At 43.5% G+C, this 18,542-nt stretch overlaps 1 protein-coding gene across 1 annotated transcript in view; it reads right to left on the bottom strand.

The window, feature by feature from the left end:
• Positions 1–2,773: 2,773 nt before the first annotated feature.
• The window catches only part of LOC139759032 (urocanate hydratase-like), a 50,476-nt gene continuing 34,707 nt past the window's right edge, over positions 2,774–18,542 (bottom strand). Inside the window, exons 13-14 of the mRNA XM_071680937.1 lie at positions 9,532–9,642; positions 2,774–6,435 (exon numbers count right to left, since the gene is read on the bottom strand). Coding sequence (XP_071537038.1) covers positions 6,306–6,435; positions 9,532–9,642 — 241 coding nt within the window. The 3' untranslated portion in view covers positions 2,774–6,305. The remainder of the gene's footprint in view (positions 6,436–9,531; positions 9,643–18,542) is intronic.

Genomic DNA, 18,542 nt, shown 5'->3' with positions numbered 1-18,542 from the left:
GGGATGTAAATATTACGGTTGTAGACGGCCAGGCACCAGTCCAGTGTCGAACTTTATGTGGGGGCAATAGCTTAGGGCAGTGGCTGTTGGAGATCCCCCCCACCTTCCCCAGGCACCACCACCAACACCAACCCCCCTCCAACGTCCCATGCTCCTGGACCAACCTACTCCGTCTTACACCACACTGAACCATCCCAGTCTCCTGCTGGACCATCCCACTACGTCTAACACCACAATGAACCATCCCAGTCTCCTGCTGGACCATCCCACTCCGTCTTACACCACACTGAACCATCCCAGTCTCCTGCTGGACCATCCCACTCAGTCTTGCACCACACTGAACCATCCCAGTCTCCTGCTGGACCATCCTACTCCGTCTTACACCACACTGAACCATCCCAGTCTCCTGCTGGACCATCCCACTACGTCTAACACCACAATGAACCATCCCAGTCTCCTGCTGGACCATCCCACTCCGTCTTACACCACACTGAACCATCCCAGTCTCCTGCTGGACCATCCCACTCAGTCTTGCACCACACTGAACCATCCCAGTCTCCTGCTGGACCATCCTACTCCGTCTTACACCACACTGAACCATCCCAGTCTCCTGCTGGACCATCCCACTACGTCTAACACCACAATGAACCATCCCAGTCTCCTGCTGGACCATCCCACTCAGTCTTGCACCACACTGAACCATCCCAGTCTCCTGCTGGACCATCCCACTACGTCTTACACCACACTGAACCATCCCAGTCTCCTGCTGGACCATCCCACTACGTCTAACACCACAATGAACCATCCCAGTCCCCTGTTGGACCATCCCACTACGTCTAACACCACAATGAACCATCCCAGTCTCCTGCTGGACCATCCCACTCCGTCTTACACCACACTGAACCATCCCAGTCTCCTGCTGGACCATCCTACTCCGTCTTACACCACAATGAACCATCCCAGTCTCCTGGTGGACCATCCCACTCAGTCTTACACCACAATGAACCATCCCAGTCTCCTGCTGGACCATCCCACTTCATAATACACCACAATGAACCATCCGAACCTCTTATTGGCCCTTTATAAAACAACAAAAATTTACCACTTCACTATAGACCGCCACAGATATCTTTACGAGAAAGAGTAAACACTTTAGAATAAAAAAAAAAAAAACACAATGTCTTCTTCCTTTGCCACACAAAATTAACATCTTGAAATAAGGAAATGACCCGAAGGAAGGCAAGATTTTACATATGTTTTGCATATGTAAATATATAAGGATTTACCATAACTTAATATGTAAACAGAGGGATTTTACCATAACTTAATATGTAAATATAAGGATTTTACCACAACTTAATATGTAAATATAAGGATTTTACCATAACTTGATATGTAAATTTAAGGATTTTACCATAACTTAATATGTAAATAGAAGAATTTTACTATAACTTAATATGTAAATAGAAGAATTTTATCATAACTTAATATGTAAATAAAAGGATTTTACCATAACTTAATATGCAAATATGAGGATTTTACCATAGCTTAATATGTAAATATAAGGATTCTACCATAACTTAATATGTAAATAAAAGGATTTTACCATAACTTAATATGCAAATATGAGGATTTTACCATAGCTTAATATGTAAATATAAGGATTCTACCATAACTTACTATGTAAATAAAAGGATTTTACCATAACTTATTATGTAAATAGAAGAATTTTACCATAACTTAATATGTAAATAAAAGGATTTTACCATAACTTAATATGCAAATATGAGGATTTTACCATAGCTTAATATGTAAATATAAGGATTCTACCATAACTTAATATGTAAATAAAAGGATTTTACCATAACTTAATATGCAAATATGAGGATTTTACCATAGCTTAATATGTAAATATAAGGATTCTACCATAACTTACTATGTAAATAAAAGGATTTTACCATAACTTATTATGTAAATAGAAGAATTTTACCATAACTTAATATGTAAATATAAGGAATTCCATCTAACTCTTTCAAAATCCACATTTTCTTTATTCTAACATTTTCACTTTTACATGTGTAAATATTTTGTAAAAAGAAAATCCTCCGCTGACGACTTTTTGCTGTTGATGCTGTAGGTATCTGTAAATGATTAATCGAGAAAATGATTAATCAATCGAGGAATGATTAATCGAGGAAATGATTAATCAACCGAAGAAATGATTAATCAGTCGAGGAAATAATGAATTAACCAATCGAGGAAATGATTAATCAATCGAAGAAATGATTAATCAGTCGAGGAAATAATGAATTAACCAATCGAGGAAATGATAAATCAATAGAGGAAATGATAAATCAATAGAGGAAATGATAAATCAATAGAGGAAATGATAAATCAATAGAGGAAATGATAAATCAATAGAGGAAATGATAAATCAATAGAGGAAATGATAAATCAATCGAGGAAATGATTAATCAATCGAAGAAATGATTAATGAATCGAAGAAATGATTAATAACCAATTGAGGAAATGATAAATCAACCGAAGAAATGATTAATCAATCGAAGAAATGATTAATCAATCAAGGAAATAATGAATTAACCAACTGAGGAAATGATAAATCAACCGAAGAAATGATTAATCAATCAAGGAAATAATGAATTAACCAATTGGGGAAATGATAAATCGAGGAAATGATTAATCAATCGAGGAAATGATTAATCAACGAAGATTCATCAAAAATCATTGGGGCCTTGAGAATAATGCGAGATCATCTTTTTTCTTTCACCTGTGGTTTATTGTGGAGTTCACATACAAGACATTTATCATCATCTCCCGCCATATGAATCATGCTTAAACTAACCAATCAATAATGAACATAAATCAATAAAGAACCCTAACATTACTGAGCAATAAAGTGGGCTCCACTCACGACTTGGGGAACACCATGACGTTATGGAATGCAGTATAAACTTAAGTGTCCACCTACCATGATCTGGCCATGAGAGAACCACATGGCAGTAGATCCATGAAAGTCAGATCACAACTTTCGTTTTCATGAAGGTCAGATCACAACTTTCGTTTTCATGAAGGTCAGATCACAACTTTCGTTTTCATGAAGGTCAGATCACAACTTTCGTTTTCATGAAGGTCAGATCACAACTTTCCTTTGAGGACACGAAGTTAAACACCCTTCCCTTCCTGTATAGAGTGATGGGATGTGAAGGGCCTTCACCAGTTCCCTCCTGCTTACGTTATTCAGTTACCCTTCCCTCCACTCCCATTCCCTCATGTCTAACTGGTCAGCTGCAGGTTCCGTTCGTCTGTTCCAAAGGCTGATTGGTCGTCTGGACTGGAGACCTATCGATTGTCAAGTGTCAATTCACTTCTTCGAGCCGTCATCGTCAAGCCACTATACTGGATCCACTGAGAAAAATCCTCAATACCTTCTTCAGGTGATGAGGATAATGTTAAGTGGTGCCCTTGGGGTTACTCCAAGACCGCACGCATTCTGGCTACATTACGTGGCCCTGTTGATGTACGCAGCCGGGCTGGGAGAAACGACAGATTTCATTATATCTTATCGTTTTGTACACCAACGCCAAATATCATACAAAAAAAAAATGAACAGAGAAGGGGGACAAATGAGGATATTCCCTCTAAGGCTTAGTTCTCTGTTCTTAACGCTACCTCGCTGACGCGGGAAATGACGATGATATATATATATCAGATTTCAATCTTACGTTGCAATAGATTCCACTTGCAAAGGATCATAAGAGCAAGGTAAAACCTGTCAATACCTTCAGCTCAGGTCTTATGAACCCGATCCTCCTCCTGCAGATCCCCTGTGCATTATTCAGTAGCAGCCTGGGCCACAGCCGTTCACAAAGCACAAGTGAGGAGGTCGGTAGAAATGGCTCGTCGGAAAAGGAAAAGGCGGTGGTAATTGAGACGCGTCGCATTTCTTCGTTTTCCAACTTTACCCATCTTAAGACGACGACCGTCGCCAGCTGTGTGTGGAGGGGAAAAACTTTAACCCAGATTATTTTTATCCATTACACCCACTCTCCTTTCCCCCACCTCCTCCGGCTCTCGGCTGAAACACTTCCATGTTCCATCTCTCAAAGTTTGGGATTCCGTGCGTAACTTTGGCTCCTCCAGGAACGCCTGAGGTAATGAAGCAAGTTCCAAGACTGGCGAAATATATTGAGAGACGAGATTGCGGCCCCCTCGCAACTCTAAGATACCACGTAACCCATATTACGAGCTGACTGAGTCAGTACATCGGGTAGATCGAACCATGTAGTCTTAGTTACCAACTGTATAATCTGTCAATCTTTATGGGATATTAAGGACCAGGTAGGTCGTGTGGGAGGGAAGTGTCCCGACTCTGAATGTAGGTAAAGATCTACTGATAGACGGCGTATGCTAAGTTGTTCCAGGGGACCACGGAGAGTGTAGGACGAACCACGGAACGGAGGTTCCAGGGGACCACGGAAGGTGTAGGATGAACCACGGAACGGAGGTTCCAGGGGACTACGGAGAGTGTAGGATGAACCACGGAACAGAGGTTCCAGGGGACCACGGAGAGTGTAGGACGAACCACGGAACGGAGGTTCCAGGGGACCACGGAGGGTGTAGGATGAACCACGGAACGGAAGTTCCAGGGGACCACGGAGGGTGTAGGACGAACCACGGAACGGAGGTTCTAGGGGACCACGGAGGGTGTAGGATGAACCACGGAACGGAGGTTCCAGGGGACCACAGAGGGTGTGAGATGAACCACGGAACGGAGGTTCAGTTCCTGACAGTAGGCTAGTGGGAACCCAAGGTGAGCGGCAGATGTCTGTAAAGGTATAGTGTGTGGAGGGGCGTCATGGGGTGGACTATAAGGTGACGGAAGGTAGCCCCAGGTACAGAGTCGGTGTATAAATGTGGTATCGGGGACGGTATGAGCGTCTGTTGGTAGTCCAAGGGACGAGGAAGGGGTCATATAGTACCCATCCAGAGCGGAGGGATGAGTCTAGTGATGGTGTGGAGTCACAGGATTGGGTCTAGTGATGGTGCAAGGCAGAAGGGAGGTAGCTGATGGTGGCCCCCCAATCACGGGAAATGGCCAAATGATGGTCTGGAACAACGGAGAGTCTGTCTGTGGTCTGGATCATAGGAAGGACCTAGTGATGCTGTACCTGAAAGCAAAGTACAGGCGTCTGGAAGCTGTTCAGATCAATACTTCAGAATACAGGTCTAGTCTCATTCCAGACAATAGGAGAGGATCCAGAGCATGGAGAGATGCTCCAGTGTTGGTCCGCAACACAGGAGAGGGATCTAGTGGCTTTCCAAGGCATAGGAAAGGATCTAATCTTAAGGTCTGAGGTTAGGGAAGGTTTCACACAGTATACTCATGGTTTAAAGCACAGGGAATGGGTTAGTAATGATCCATAGAATGAGAGAAGATCCAGTTATGTGCCTAAGCACTGGGAAAGGGATAATGATTGTCTAGATCATTTGGAGAGTCTAACCATGGTTTTCAAGTGAGGAAAAGGGTTGATATCAATTTAGATCATACAGCAAAGTATAGAGGGGTATAATATGCAATCCAGGACACAGGTAAGGAGCATAAGAAATGTGGTGGTTAGGCTGCAGTAGCAATGTGCAGCTGAGTTAAGGTCTTAGCAAAGATGAACCTAAACTTAAGTCCAGAATATAAGGCCAGGGACTCTTTGCTTAACAGACCATAAGATTAACAGAAGAGGGTTTAGTGAGACACTAGAGCATAGGGGAGGGTCTAGTGAGAGTCCACTTCATTGGGGAGGGTCGAGTGAGAGTCCAGAGCATAGAGGAGGGTTTAATGAGAGTCTAGATCATAGGGGAGGGTCTAGTGAGAGTCCACAGCATAGGGAAGGGTGTAGTGAGAGTCCACTTCATTGGGGAGGGTCGAGTGAGAGTCCAGAGCATAGAGGAGGGTTTAATGAGAGTCTAGATCATAGGGGAGGGTCTAGTGAGAGCCCAGAGCATAGAGTAGGGTCTAGTGAGAGTTCACAGCATAGAAAAGGGTCTGGTGCGGGTCCGCTGCATTGGAAAGGGTCTAGTGAGAGTCCACAGCATAGGAGAGGGTCTAGTGAGAGTCCAGAGCATAAAAATAAAGGGCAACTGTTGGTAGTCAAACTAGCGAGGGAAGACCAAGTGCTGGGACAAGAGGTGGAAGGGAGTGGGGGACGCGTACTAGTATTCCGGAGTAGTGAACACAAGAGAGGAGTAGATAGGGTTGGGCCACGGAGCAGCAGGGAGGGGGACGCACTGGTCTAGCATTGGTCCAGGGCGCGGGCAACGAGGCTGGGGTCGGCGTGGTGAGGCACGGTGACCTGCAGGCGCCGGTCCAGCGCCATGGAGCGGGTGATGGTGGCTTCAGCGTTCTCGTTGCCACTCCACGCCCTGTAGCAGGAGAGGAGAGAGGGAGGAACAACCCGAGATATCAGCTCACTGTCTTGAATCACTCGAATCATCAGAGCGTTAACTGAGCTTACAATACTCCAGTGTTATGATGTCAAATGATAAATCACAAATCATTACAGGTCAAACTGAATTTGAAAAGTAAATAAACTACAGGCAAGTAAATCATAACGATGTGAGAGCAAGTTTAAATTTAGCAAAAGTAAATATAATCAATTGTACAAATTTTCTGCTCTGATCTTAATATTACCCATCATCAAATTCTTTAGTAGTGATTAAGCTTAAATATTCTTGTAGGCATATGTGGCATGCATATTACTACAATGTTAAGCTTAGGCAAGCATGCATTAATTAGCTGCATAACTATCATGAATACTGAGTAGTATTAATATTCTGGCTCTGAGTGAAACAAAGCTCAAGCGTAAGGGGGAAGAAAGGTTTGGAAACGTCTTGGGAGTAAAGCCATGGGTTGGGAAGAGGACAAGAGATAAGGAAGGAGTGGCACTAATCTTGAAGCAAGAGTTGTGGAAGTGTGATACAGGTTAAGGTAGTAAATTCTAGATTGACGAGGGTAAGAATGAGAGCAGATGGCAAGAGGTGGGTGATTATTGGTGCTTATACAATTGGCCATGAGAAGAAAGATTATGAAAGGTAAGTGTTTTGGGAGCAGATGAGTGAGTGTATCAGCAGTTCTAATGTAAGAGACAGGATATTAGTAATGGGTGATTCAAATACGCACGTAATGTAGTAGTGAGGGTACAACTGATGCGCATGGGGGTATTCAGTGTTATGAATGGAAATGATGAAGAGCTTGTGGAGCTGTGTCCTAAAAGAAAGACTAATGAATGAAAATACCTCGTTTAAAAAAAGGAACATACACAAGCAGACGTATGTGAATAGGAGAGATGGTCAGCGGGAATTACTGGATTACAAATTAGTTGAAATGCGTGTAAAAGAGACATTTTTGTATGTAAATGTGCAGAGAGGGACAGTTGGTGGGATGTCTGATCACATCACCATCTTGTGGAAGAGAGGGTGATGATTTGCATAGGTCTTCTGAAAAGAGGAAACAATGTCGGTGAGAACCGAGTGTTGAGAGTAAGTCATCCTGGAAAAGACACTTGTATGAGGAAGTACCAGGAGAGATTCAGTGTAGAATGGCAAAAGGTGAGAGTAAATGAAGTAAGGGGAGTGGGTGAGGAATGGGAGGTATTTAGGGAAGCAGTGCTGGCATGTGCGAGGAACGCATGTGGCATGAGAAAGGTAGTTAGTAGCGGGATGAATAAGTGGTGTTTGGAAAGAAAAAGTGAGGCGTTTGGGCGGTACTTATTGGGAAGGAGTGCAAATGATTGGGGGATGTATAAGAGAAAGCGGCAGGAGGTCATGAGGAGAGTGCAGGGGTTAAAAAAGAGGGCAAATGAGAGTTGGGTTGAGCAAGTATCAGTAAACTTTAGGGGAAATAAGATATTTTGGAAGTAGGTACATAATATGCGTAAAACAAAAGAACAAATACATCGGTGAAGGGGGCAAATGGGGAAGTGGTAACAGGTAGCGCTAAAGTCTGTGTGGAAGGAAAGAAGGTTATCTCGGAGAGCAAAAAATTAGTATATCTGAAGGAACAGTGGCTTCAACAATACTATACGGTTGCGAGGCATGGGCTATATAGATAGGGTTGTACGGAGGAGGGTGGATGTGTTGAAAATTGACAATATGTGGTGTGAGGTGGTTTGACCGAGTAAGTAACGAAAGGGTACGAGAGATGTGTGGTAATCAAAAGAGTGTGGTTGAGAGAGCAGAACAGGGTATGCTGAAATGGTCTGGACATATGAAGAAAATGAGTGAGGAAAAGTTGACAAAAAGGATATGTGTGTCAGAAGCGGAAGGAACAAAGAGACCAAATTGGAAATGGAAGGACGGAGTGAAAAAGATTTTGAGCGATAGTGGCCTGAACACACAGGAGGGTGAAAGGCGGGCACGGAATAGAGTGAACTGGAGCGATGTTGTATACTGGGGTCAACATGCTGTATATGGACTAGACCAGGTCATGTGAAGCGTCCAGGGTAAACCATGGAAAAATCCGTGGAGCCTGGACGTGGATAGGGAGATGTGGTTTCGGCGTATTGCACATGACAGCTAGAGAACAGATGTGGGCGGATGCGGCCTTTATTCGTCTGTTCATAGCGCTAGCTCACTAACGAAGGAAACGGCGATCAAGTATGAAAAAAAAAAAATATTAAACTTAATGAAATTTGAGTATATGATGCATGCATGTTACAGCAATACTAAGCTTACGGAAGCTTGCATGTGCAGGTAGCATACACATTACAGCATTATTAAGCTTAAGTGAATTAGCAAGCGTGGGTTGCAGACAAGTTACACCAAATCAAGCTCATTACATATCACATCAACATAAGCGTAATCAAGCTTGTGCACACAGTCAAAAAAAAATATCTATCTATACCCCTAAGTTCGATGGATTTAGCAACGTTACTCCACACCTTTCTTGTCTTGTGTGGTGTTATTTCCATCCCAAACCCCATTCCTCACCCCATCCAATCCCTCACCCCAGCCCATCCCTCACCCATCTCCACCCAACGAAAAAAAAAGAAAGAGAGGCCATGTAAGAGTCTATATCAAGGCTCTTTCTCCTGTCTCTCAAAATACAAAGTACAGCAAATGTATCGATACTTTTTTGGGTTAAATGTACGTTAACTTACGCACATATCAAAGTTGTACTACTAAATATTCTTAAAAACTTTCCCTTATCGATGATATTCTCTCTAGTATCATCTTCCTGAATATCATTCAAGTCGTGACAAATATCAAATACCTTTTTAGCCAATCCCATCAAATAGGGAAAGATATCCTTCCGTCGATATATATATATATATATATATATATATATTATATATATATATATATATATATATATATATATATATATATATATATATATATAACAGAGAGATAGATAGATAGATATATTCGAAACATGGCGACAAAAGCTAAATTGGAGGCCAAACATTTGACGGGTGTGCGCTTCGACTGATGCACAGTGCAAATGTAAATACAACTTACCTTCGAGCGACGCCGTTGGAGACGTCCCAGTTGAGCATGAGGGTGGCGCGATAGTGAGCGTCCTCTGTGCCGTCCAGTAGTAGGCCAAACCCTCCGTTCATTACCTCGCCCCTGTAGGGAACACACACACACACACACCTCTTAAGACTTGAAACTTGCGACTCCCTGATCAAGAGAAATATTGCTGAATAATCTTCTCTTATACAAGGATACAATAATGGTGAAGGTCTGTATGAACAAGATGGCTTCGTTGTGGGCAGAATTTGTAAACACCTTAATCTGTCTTGACAGAGTAGGAAGATTTTTTTTGACAGGTATAGTGCCAGAACAAACCCCCTAAAGCCACAGTATATATATATATATATATATATATATATATATATATATATATATATATATATATATATATATATATATATATATTTATTTATTTAGTTATTTTGCTTTGTCGCTGTCTCCCGCGTTTGCGAGGTAGCGCAAGGAAACAGACGAAAGAAATGGCCCAACCCACCCCCATACACATGTATATACATACACGTCCACACACGCAAATATACATACCTATACATCTCAATGTACACATATATATACACACACAGACATACATATATACCCATGCACACAATTCACACTGTCTGCCTTTATTCATTCCCATCGCCACCTCGCCACACATGGAATACCATCCCCCTCCCCCCTCATGTGTGCGAGGTAGCGCTAGGAAAAGACAACAAAGGCCCCATTCGTTCACACTCAGTCTCTAGCTGTCATGCAATAATACCCGAAACCACAGCTCCCTTTCCACATCCAGGCCCCACAGAACTTTCCATGGTTTACCCCAGACGCTTTACATGCCCTGATTCAATCCACTGACAGCACGTCGACCTCGGTATACCACATCGATCCAATTCACTCTATTCCTAGCCCGCCTTTCACCCTCCTGAATGTTCAGGCCCCGATCACTCAAAATCTTTCCACCTCCAATCTGGTCTCCCACTTCTCGTTCCCTCCACCTCCGACACATATATCCTCTTGGTCAATCTTTCCTCACTCATTCTCTCCATGTGCCCAAACCATTTCAAAACACCCTCTTCTGCTCTCTCAACCACGCTCTTTTTATTTCCACACATCTCTCTTACCCTTACATTACTTACTCGATCAAACCACCTCACACCACACATTGTCATCAAACATCTCATTTCCAGCACATCCACCCTCCTGCGCACAACTCTATCCATAGCCCACGCCTCGCAACCATACAACATTGTTGGAAACACTATTCCTTCAAACATACCCATTTTTGCTTTCGGAGATAATGTTCTCGACTTCCACACATTCTTCAAGGCTCGCAGGATTTTCGCCCCCTCTACGATGATTTTCCGCCCCAAATCTTGTTTTCCCCCTGAAGATGTAATACACGAAAGCGCTCGGGACTTCTCGTTTCATTTTCTCTAGCAGTTACCACCAACTATATATATATATATATATATATATATATATATATATATATATATATATATATATATATGGACGTGGCCAGCTTCCTGAGCGCTCCAAGTCTCTCAAAGATTCAAATGGGACTCCCTCTACATATCCCCTGTGGATACCATGTCAACAACACGAGAGGACAAGACAGGCATCCGAGCAGCGATGATGGTATTGCTGGTGACTCCCACAGCAGGAGGAGGAGCCTCCTCCTCCTCCTCCGCCTCCGCCCTCTTCCCCTTATAGTGACCAGCAGCAGCAACAGCCACCCGTGTGGGTCAACCCCGGCCAGGGAACATGAGAGAGAGAGAGAGAGAGAGAGAGAGAGAGAGAGAGAGAGAGAGAGAGAGAGAGAGAGAGAGAGAAAGAAGGGACAGGAGTGGTGTGGTAGGGGGAAAAACAAAGACAAACACGGCAATCTAAAGGCAACAAAGAGAACGGAACAAATTGAGGGGGAGAAAAATGGCAGGAGGGAAGGTTCCCCAGGAAACTGGCGGAAAAGTCAGTCAGAGCGACGGACCAGGAGAAGGGGGGAAGGTTAGGGGACCCCAGGTGCCAGGCTCGAACCCTGGGCCTGGGAGAAAAAAAAAAGAAAAAAAAAGCTATATCAGTAGTGTCAACTGGCGACCATTTGTCAACTCCAGCCAGAAACGTTTGGCGTTTTTAATCTATCTATCTATCTATCTATATATATATATATATATATATATATATATATATATATATATATATATATATTACACTTTTATATTCTTATTACACTTTGTCGCTGTCTCCTGCGTTAGCGAGGTAGCGCAAGGAAACACACGAAAGAATGGCCTAACCCAACCCATCCACATACACATGTATATACATTCACGGCCACACACGCACATATTCAACGTACACATACATATACATACACAGACATATACAAATATGCACATGTACATATTCATACATGATGCCTTCATCCATTCCCGTTGCCACCCCGCCCCACACACACACACACACACACACACATAATGTCAAAATGTGTGTGGATGTAACCAAGATGAGAAAAAAGGAGAGATAGGTAGTATGTTTGAGGAAAGGAACCTGGATGTTTTGGCTCTGAGTGAAACGAAGCTCATGGGTAAAGGGGAAGAGTGGTTTGGGAATGTCTTGGGAGTAAAGTCTGGGGTTGGTGAGAGGACAAGAGCAAGGGAAGGAGTAGTGTGTGATAGAGTGTAAGAAAGTAAACTCTAGATTGATATGGGTAAAACTGAAAGTTGATGGAGAGAGATGGGTGATTATTGGTGCATATGCACCTGGACACGAGAAGAAAGATCATGAGAGGCGAGTGTTTTGGGAGCAGCTGAGCAAGTGTGTTAGTAGTTTTGATGCCCGAGACCGGGTTATAGTGATGGGTGATATGAATGCAAAGGTGAGTAATGTGGCAGTTGAGGGAATAATTGGTGTACATGGGGTGTTCAGTGTTGTAAATGGAAATGGTGAAGAGCTTGTAGATTTATGTGCTGAAAAAGGACTGGTGATTGGGAATACCTCGTTTAAAAGGAGAGAAATACATAAGTATAAGTATGTAAGTAGGAGAGATGGCCAGAGAGCATTATTGGATTACGTGTTAACTGATAGGCGCGCGAAAGAGAGACTTTTGGATGTTAATGTGCTGAGAGGTGCAACTGGAGAGATGTCTGATCATTATCTTGTGGAGGCGAAGGTGAAGATTTGTAGAGGTTTTCAGAAAAGAAGAGAGAATATTGGGTTGAAAGAGGGGTGAGAGTAAGTGAGCTTGGGAAGGAGACTCGTGTGAGGAAGTACCAAGAGAGACTGAGTGCAGAATGGAAAAAGGTGAGAACAAAGGAGGTAAGGGGAGTGGGGGGAGGAATGGGAAGTATTTAGGGAAGCAGTGATGGCTTGCGCAAAAGATGCTTGTGGCATGAGAAGAGTGGGAGGTGGGCAGATTAGAAGGGTTAGTGAGTGGTGGGATGAAGAAGTAAGATTATTAGTGAAAGAGAAGAGAGAGTCATATGGACGACTTTTGCAGGGAAATAATGCAAATGACTGAGAGATGTATAAAAGAAAGAGGCAGGAGGTTAAGAGAAAGGTGCAAGAGGTGAAAAAGTGGGCTAATGAGAGTTGGGGTGAGAGAGTATCATTAAATTTTAGGGAGAATAAAAAGATGTTTTGGAAGGAGGTAAATAAAGTGCGTAAGACGAGGGAACAAATGGGAACTTCAGTGAAGGGGGCTAATGGGGAGGTGATAACAAGTAGTGGTGATGTGAGAAGGAGATGGAGTGAGTATTTTGAAGGTTTCTTGAATGTGTTTGATGATAGAGTGGCAGATATAGGGTGTTTTGGTCGAGGTGGTGTGCAAAGTGAGAGGGTTAGGGAAAATGATTTGGTAAACAGAGAAGAGGTAGTAAAAGCCCTGCGGAAGATGAAAGCCGGCAAGGCAGCGGGTTTGGATGGTATTGCAGTGGAATTTATTAAAAAAGGGGGTGACTGTATTGTTGACTGGTTGGTAAGGTTATTTAATGTATGTATGATTCATGGTGAGGTGCCTGAGGATTGGCGGAATGATTGCATAGTGCCATTGTACAAAGGCAAAGGGGATAAGAGTGAGTGCTCAAATTACAGAGGTATAAGTTTGTTGAGTATTCCTGGGAAATTATAGGGGAGGGTATTGATTGAGAGGATGAAGGCATGCACAGAGCATCAGACTGGGGAAGAGCAGTGTGGTTTCAGAAGTGGTAGAGGATGTGTGGATCAGGTGTTTGCTTTGAAGAATGTATGTGAGAAATACTTAGAAAAGCAAATGGATTTGTATGTAGCATTTATGGAACTGGAGAAGGTATATGATAAGAGTTGATACAGATGCTCTGTGGAAGGTATTAAGAATATATGGTGTGGGAGGCAAGTTGTTAGAAGCAGTGAAAAGTTTTTATCGAGGATGTAAGGCGTGTGTACGTGTAGGAAGAGAAGAAAGTGATTGGTTCTCCGTGAATGTAGGTTTGCGGCAGGGGTGTGTGGTGTCTCCATGGTTCTTTAATTTGTTTATGGATGGGGTTGTTAGGGAGGTGAATGAAAGTGTTTTGGAAAGAGGGGTAAGTATGCAGTCTGTTGTGGATGAGAGAGCTTGGGAAGTGAGTCAGTTGTTGTTCGCTGATGATACAGCGCTGGTGGCTGATTCATGTGAGAAACTGCAGAAGCTCGTAACTGATTTTAGTAAAGTGTGTGAAAGAAGAAAGTTAAGAGTAAATGTGAGTACGAGGAAGGTTTTTAGGTACAGTAGGGTTGAGGGTCAAGTCAATTGGGAGGTAAGTTTGAATGGAGAAAAACTGGAGGAAGTGAAGTGTTTTAGATATCTGGGAGTGGATTTGACAGCGGATGGAACCATGGAAGCGGAAGTGAATCATAAGGAGGGGTAGGGGGCTAAAATTCTGGGAGACTTGAAGAATGTGTGGAAGTCGAGATCATTATCTCGGAAAGCAAAAACGAGTGTTTGAAGGAATAGTGGTTGCAACAATGTTATATGGTTGCGAGGCGTGGGCTATGGATAGAGTTGTGCGGAGGAGGGTGGATGTGCTGGAAATGAGATGCTTGGGGACAATATGTGGTGTGAGGTGGTTTGATCGAGTAAGTAATAATAGGGTAAGAGAGATGTGTGGTAATAAAAAGAGTGTGGTTGAGAAAGCAGAAGAGGGTGTTTTGAAATGGTTTGGTCACATGGAGAGAATGAGTGAGGAAAGATTGACAAAGAGGATATATGAGTCAGAGGTGGAGGGAACGAGAAGTGGGAGACCAAACTGGAGGTGGAAAGATGGAGTGAAAAAGATTTTGAGTGATCGGGGCCTGAACATGCAGGAGGGTGAAAGGCGTGCAAGGAATAGAGTAAATTGGAACGATGTGGTATACCGGGGTCGACGTGCTGTCAATGTATTGAACCAGGGTATGTGAAGCGTCTGGGGTAAACCATGGAAAGTTCTGTGGGGCCTGGATGCGAAAAGGGAGCTGTGGTTTCGGTGCATTATTACATGACAGCTAGAGACTGAGTGTGAACGAATGAGGCCTTTGTTCTTTTCCTAACGCTACCTCGCATACATGAGGGGGAGGGGGTTATTTCATGTGTTGCGAGGTGGCGATGGGAATGAATAAAGGGAGACAGTATGAATTATGTACATGTGTATATATGTATATGTCTGTGTGTATATATATACATGTATACGTTGAGATGTATAGGTATGTATATTTGCGTGTGTGGACAGGTATGTGTATACATGTGGAATGGGTGGGTTGGTCCATTCTTTCGTGTTTCCTTGCGCTACCTTGCTAACGCGGGAGACAGCGACAAAGCAAAATAAATAATAAATATATATATATAAATATAAATATATATATAAATATATATATATATATATATATATATATATATATATATATATATATATATATATATATATATGTGTGTGTGTGTGTGTGTGTGTGAAATGTGTGTGTGTGTGATCTGTCTATTATATCTTTACATGCTGAGCTACATTAAGAGCAGGACGGTACATGTCGTTACAAATTCCTCCTGTGTCATTATGTTGTCAACTCACATGACAGCAGAGAAGTCTTGGGGGCATAACATGAACGGGTGACCGTGGGAAGAGTGCGTGAGGCCCTGTCATGACATAGAGGGGAGGTCTGAGGGCGTGCCATGACAGGGAGGACTGAAGGTCAAGACAAAGGGGGAGGGTGGCTCTGAGGGACCTGTAAAGAGAGGAAGAGAAGGCGCGGAAGCTCTACAGACACGAGGAAAGCGGGACTACATCTGTCAGGACAGTAAGGGACTCCTGGGTCGCCCAGCTGGGAGAGGCACCTATGTCGCCCACCGCCCCCCTAGCTCTCTCTCTCTCTCTCTCTCTCTCTCTCTCTCTCTCTCTCTCTCTCTCTCTCTCTCTCTCCCCGAAGAAATCATTTTCAACCATCGGTTCCTTTTCAAGGCTGTCCCTTTAGTCCCCTCTCCATCCCCCACCCTCACCACCCTTTTCCCCCCCTTCCCTCAACATTTGCCAACAACAACAACAGGAATCTAAATCTCCCGTTCCTCTAAACGGGGTATTGATCCCTTTCTCCAAGATCCTTCTTCTTCTCCCTCTCCTCCCCCTCTTCTCAGCCGTCGTTCTGTGGGCGTAGGAGAGTACCCAAAGTTCCTTCCAAAAAGGGGGGGAAAAGGGCTGGTGCCTACCTCACCCAGCACCGGATCTCACGGAAGAGCAAATACTTCAACAAGGGCGTCACTCGAGAACCCATCTAGCGCGTCTCCCTCCTCCAGGCGAGCGAGACATCGAGCATCCGAACCAATGAATAAACGACTCTTCGAGCAGAGAAGTCGAATCCCTGATGACCTTAAGACTTCCCAAAGGATTAGCCACGATCGTCGCTATTTATTCGACGGGGGTCACAACAGTATATTTTCAACAGTCCTCTACTAACACAGCTAGTAAATTCAAATTCAGGTGTACTCTTGAGAAATACGCCAGAAATAAAGTGTATAAACGACAGCGTTAACGGGGACGCTAGAAGGTTAATGCGCAGCAGCAGCAGGGGGGGAAGTTTTGTTTTTTTTACCAGACAATCCAGTCGTGGGTCAATCAGGCCTCCTGTTGTCTGGCTTTCTCGTGTAAATTCATGTAAATTCTGTCTTTCTCATGTGAATTCATGTAAATTCTGTCTTTCTCATGTGAATTCATGTAAATTACCATCCATCCGGGCACCAATTTTCCTCAACAGCGACCCATTATTCTCATCAGTGCCCCGCTATCCTCCACAGTGCACTGTGCACACCGATAACTTCACCAGTTCACCACCACCAGCATCAGTGCACCAGTACTTACAGCCATGCACCAGTAAATTAGACGGTAACTTGCTATCATCCACGGTATCCTGTTATCTTCCATGGTATCCTGTTATCTTCCATGGTATCCTGTTACCTTCCACGGTATCCTGTTATCTTCCATGGTATCCTGTTATCTTCCGTGGTATCCTGTTATCTTCCGTGGTATCCTGTTATCTTCCATGGTATCCTGTTATCTTCCACGGTATCCTGTTATCTTCCATGGTATCCTGTTATCTTCCATTGTATCCTGTAATTTTCCGTGGTATCCTGTTATCTTCCATGGTATCCTGTTATCTTCCACGGTATCCTGTTATTTTCCACGGTACCCTGTTATCTTAGACGGTATCCTGTTATCTTAGACGGTACCCCGTTATCTTCGACTGTACCCCGTTATCTTCGACGGGACCCTGGCATTTACGTGGTATCCTGTTATCTTCCATGGTATCCTGTTATCTTCGAAGGTACCCTGTTATCTTCGACGGTACCCTGTTATCTTCGGCGGGTACCCTGTTATCTTCGAAGGTACCCTGTTATCTTCGACGGTACCCTGTTATCTTCAACAGTACGCCAGTCACTTACATTGCACGTAAATATATTCTTTGCAACATCTAGTACTTTGCCGCACTGTTGGTAGCTTCAACAGTGGAGCAACGGCCTTCAACAGTGTAGCAACGGCCTTCAACAGTGTAGCAACGGCCTTCAACAGTGTAGCAACGGCCTTCAACAGTGAAGCAACGGCCTTCAACAGTGTAGAAACGGCCTTCAACAGTGGAGCAACGGCCTTCAACAGTGAAGCAACGGCCTTCAACAGTGGAGCATCGGCCTTCAACAGTGGAGCAACGGCCTTCAACAGTGGAGCAAGGGCCTTCAACAATGTAGCAACGGCCTTCAACAGTGGAGCAACGGCCTTCAAAAATGTAGCAACGGCCTTCAACAGTGTGGCAACGGCCTTCAACAGTGGAGCAACGGCCTTCAACAGTGGAGCAATGGCCTTAACAGTGGTCCATCATCTTCAACACTACACCAACGACTTCAACAGATCAGTACCAGCAGAGCAACATTACCTTCAAAAGTTACCCTATATCTCCAAAGGAACACTTGACCTTCAAAAGTTTCCCTATATCTCCAAAGGAACACTTGACCTTCAAAAGTTACCCTATATCTCCAAAGGAACATTTGACCTTCAAAAGTCCAAAGGAACACTTGACCTTCAAAAGTTACCTTATATCTCCAAAAGTACACTTGCATTTTCAGCACTACACCAGTAATTGTGCACCAATAAATTCAGTATAGATAAAGCATTAATTTCTATCACACAGTCAGGCAGTATTATCAACAGCACAAAAGAATATCTAACAGTGTACGAGACTCTTCATCAGCGTACCGATGCTTTTAAATAGCGAATATTCTAAACAGCGTACGACTCTATTCAGCCGTGCATACGTCAGTATCCTTCCCAGTATACCTTTCTCCTCGGCACCGATATAGCACCTTCAACGAGCCACCACTGTTTTCATCTATGCATCAACATCGCATATAGCAGTACCTTCTGCAGTACAACTGTGTCGTCAACTGTGTTCCAGAATCTTCTCTATATGCGGCAATGTCTTTAAACTGTGCAACATTTTCTTCAACGGGGCACCGATGTCTTCAACTGTGTACTGTG

This window comes from Panulirus ornatus, chromosome 32 (genome assembly GCF_036320965.1).
Source record: "Panulirus ornatus isolate Po-2019 chromosome 32, ASM3632096v1, whole genome shotgun sequence".
Taxonomy (NCBI): domain Eukaryota; kingdom Metazoa; phylum Arthropoda; class Malacostraca; order Decapoda; family Palinuridae; genus Panulirus; species Panulirus ornatus.
This window is presented reverse-complemented; position numbering and strand designations above follow the sequence as displayed.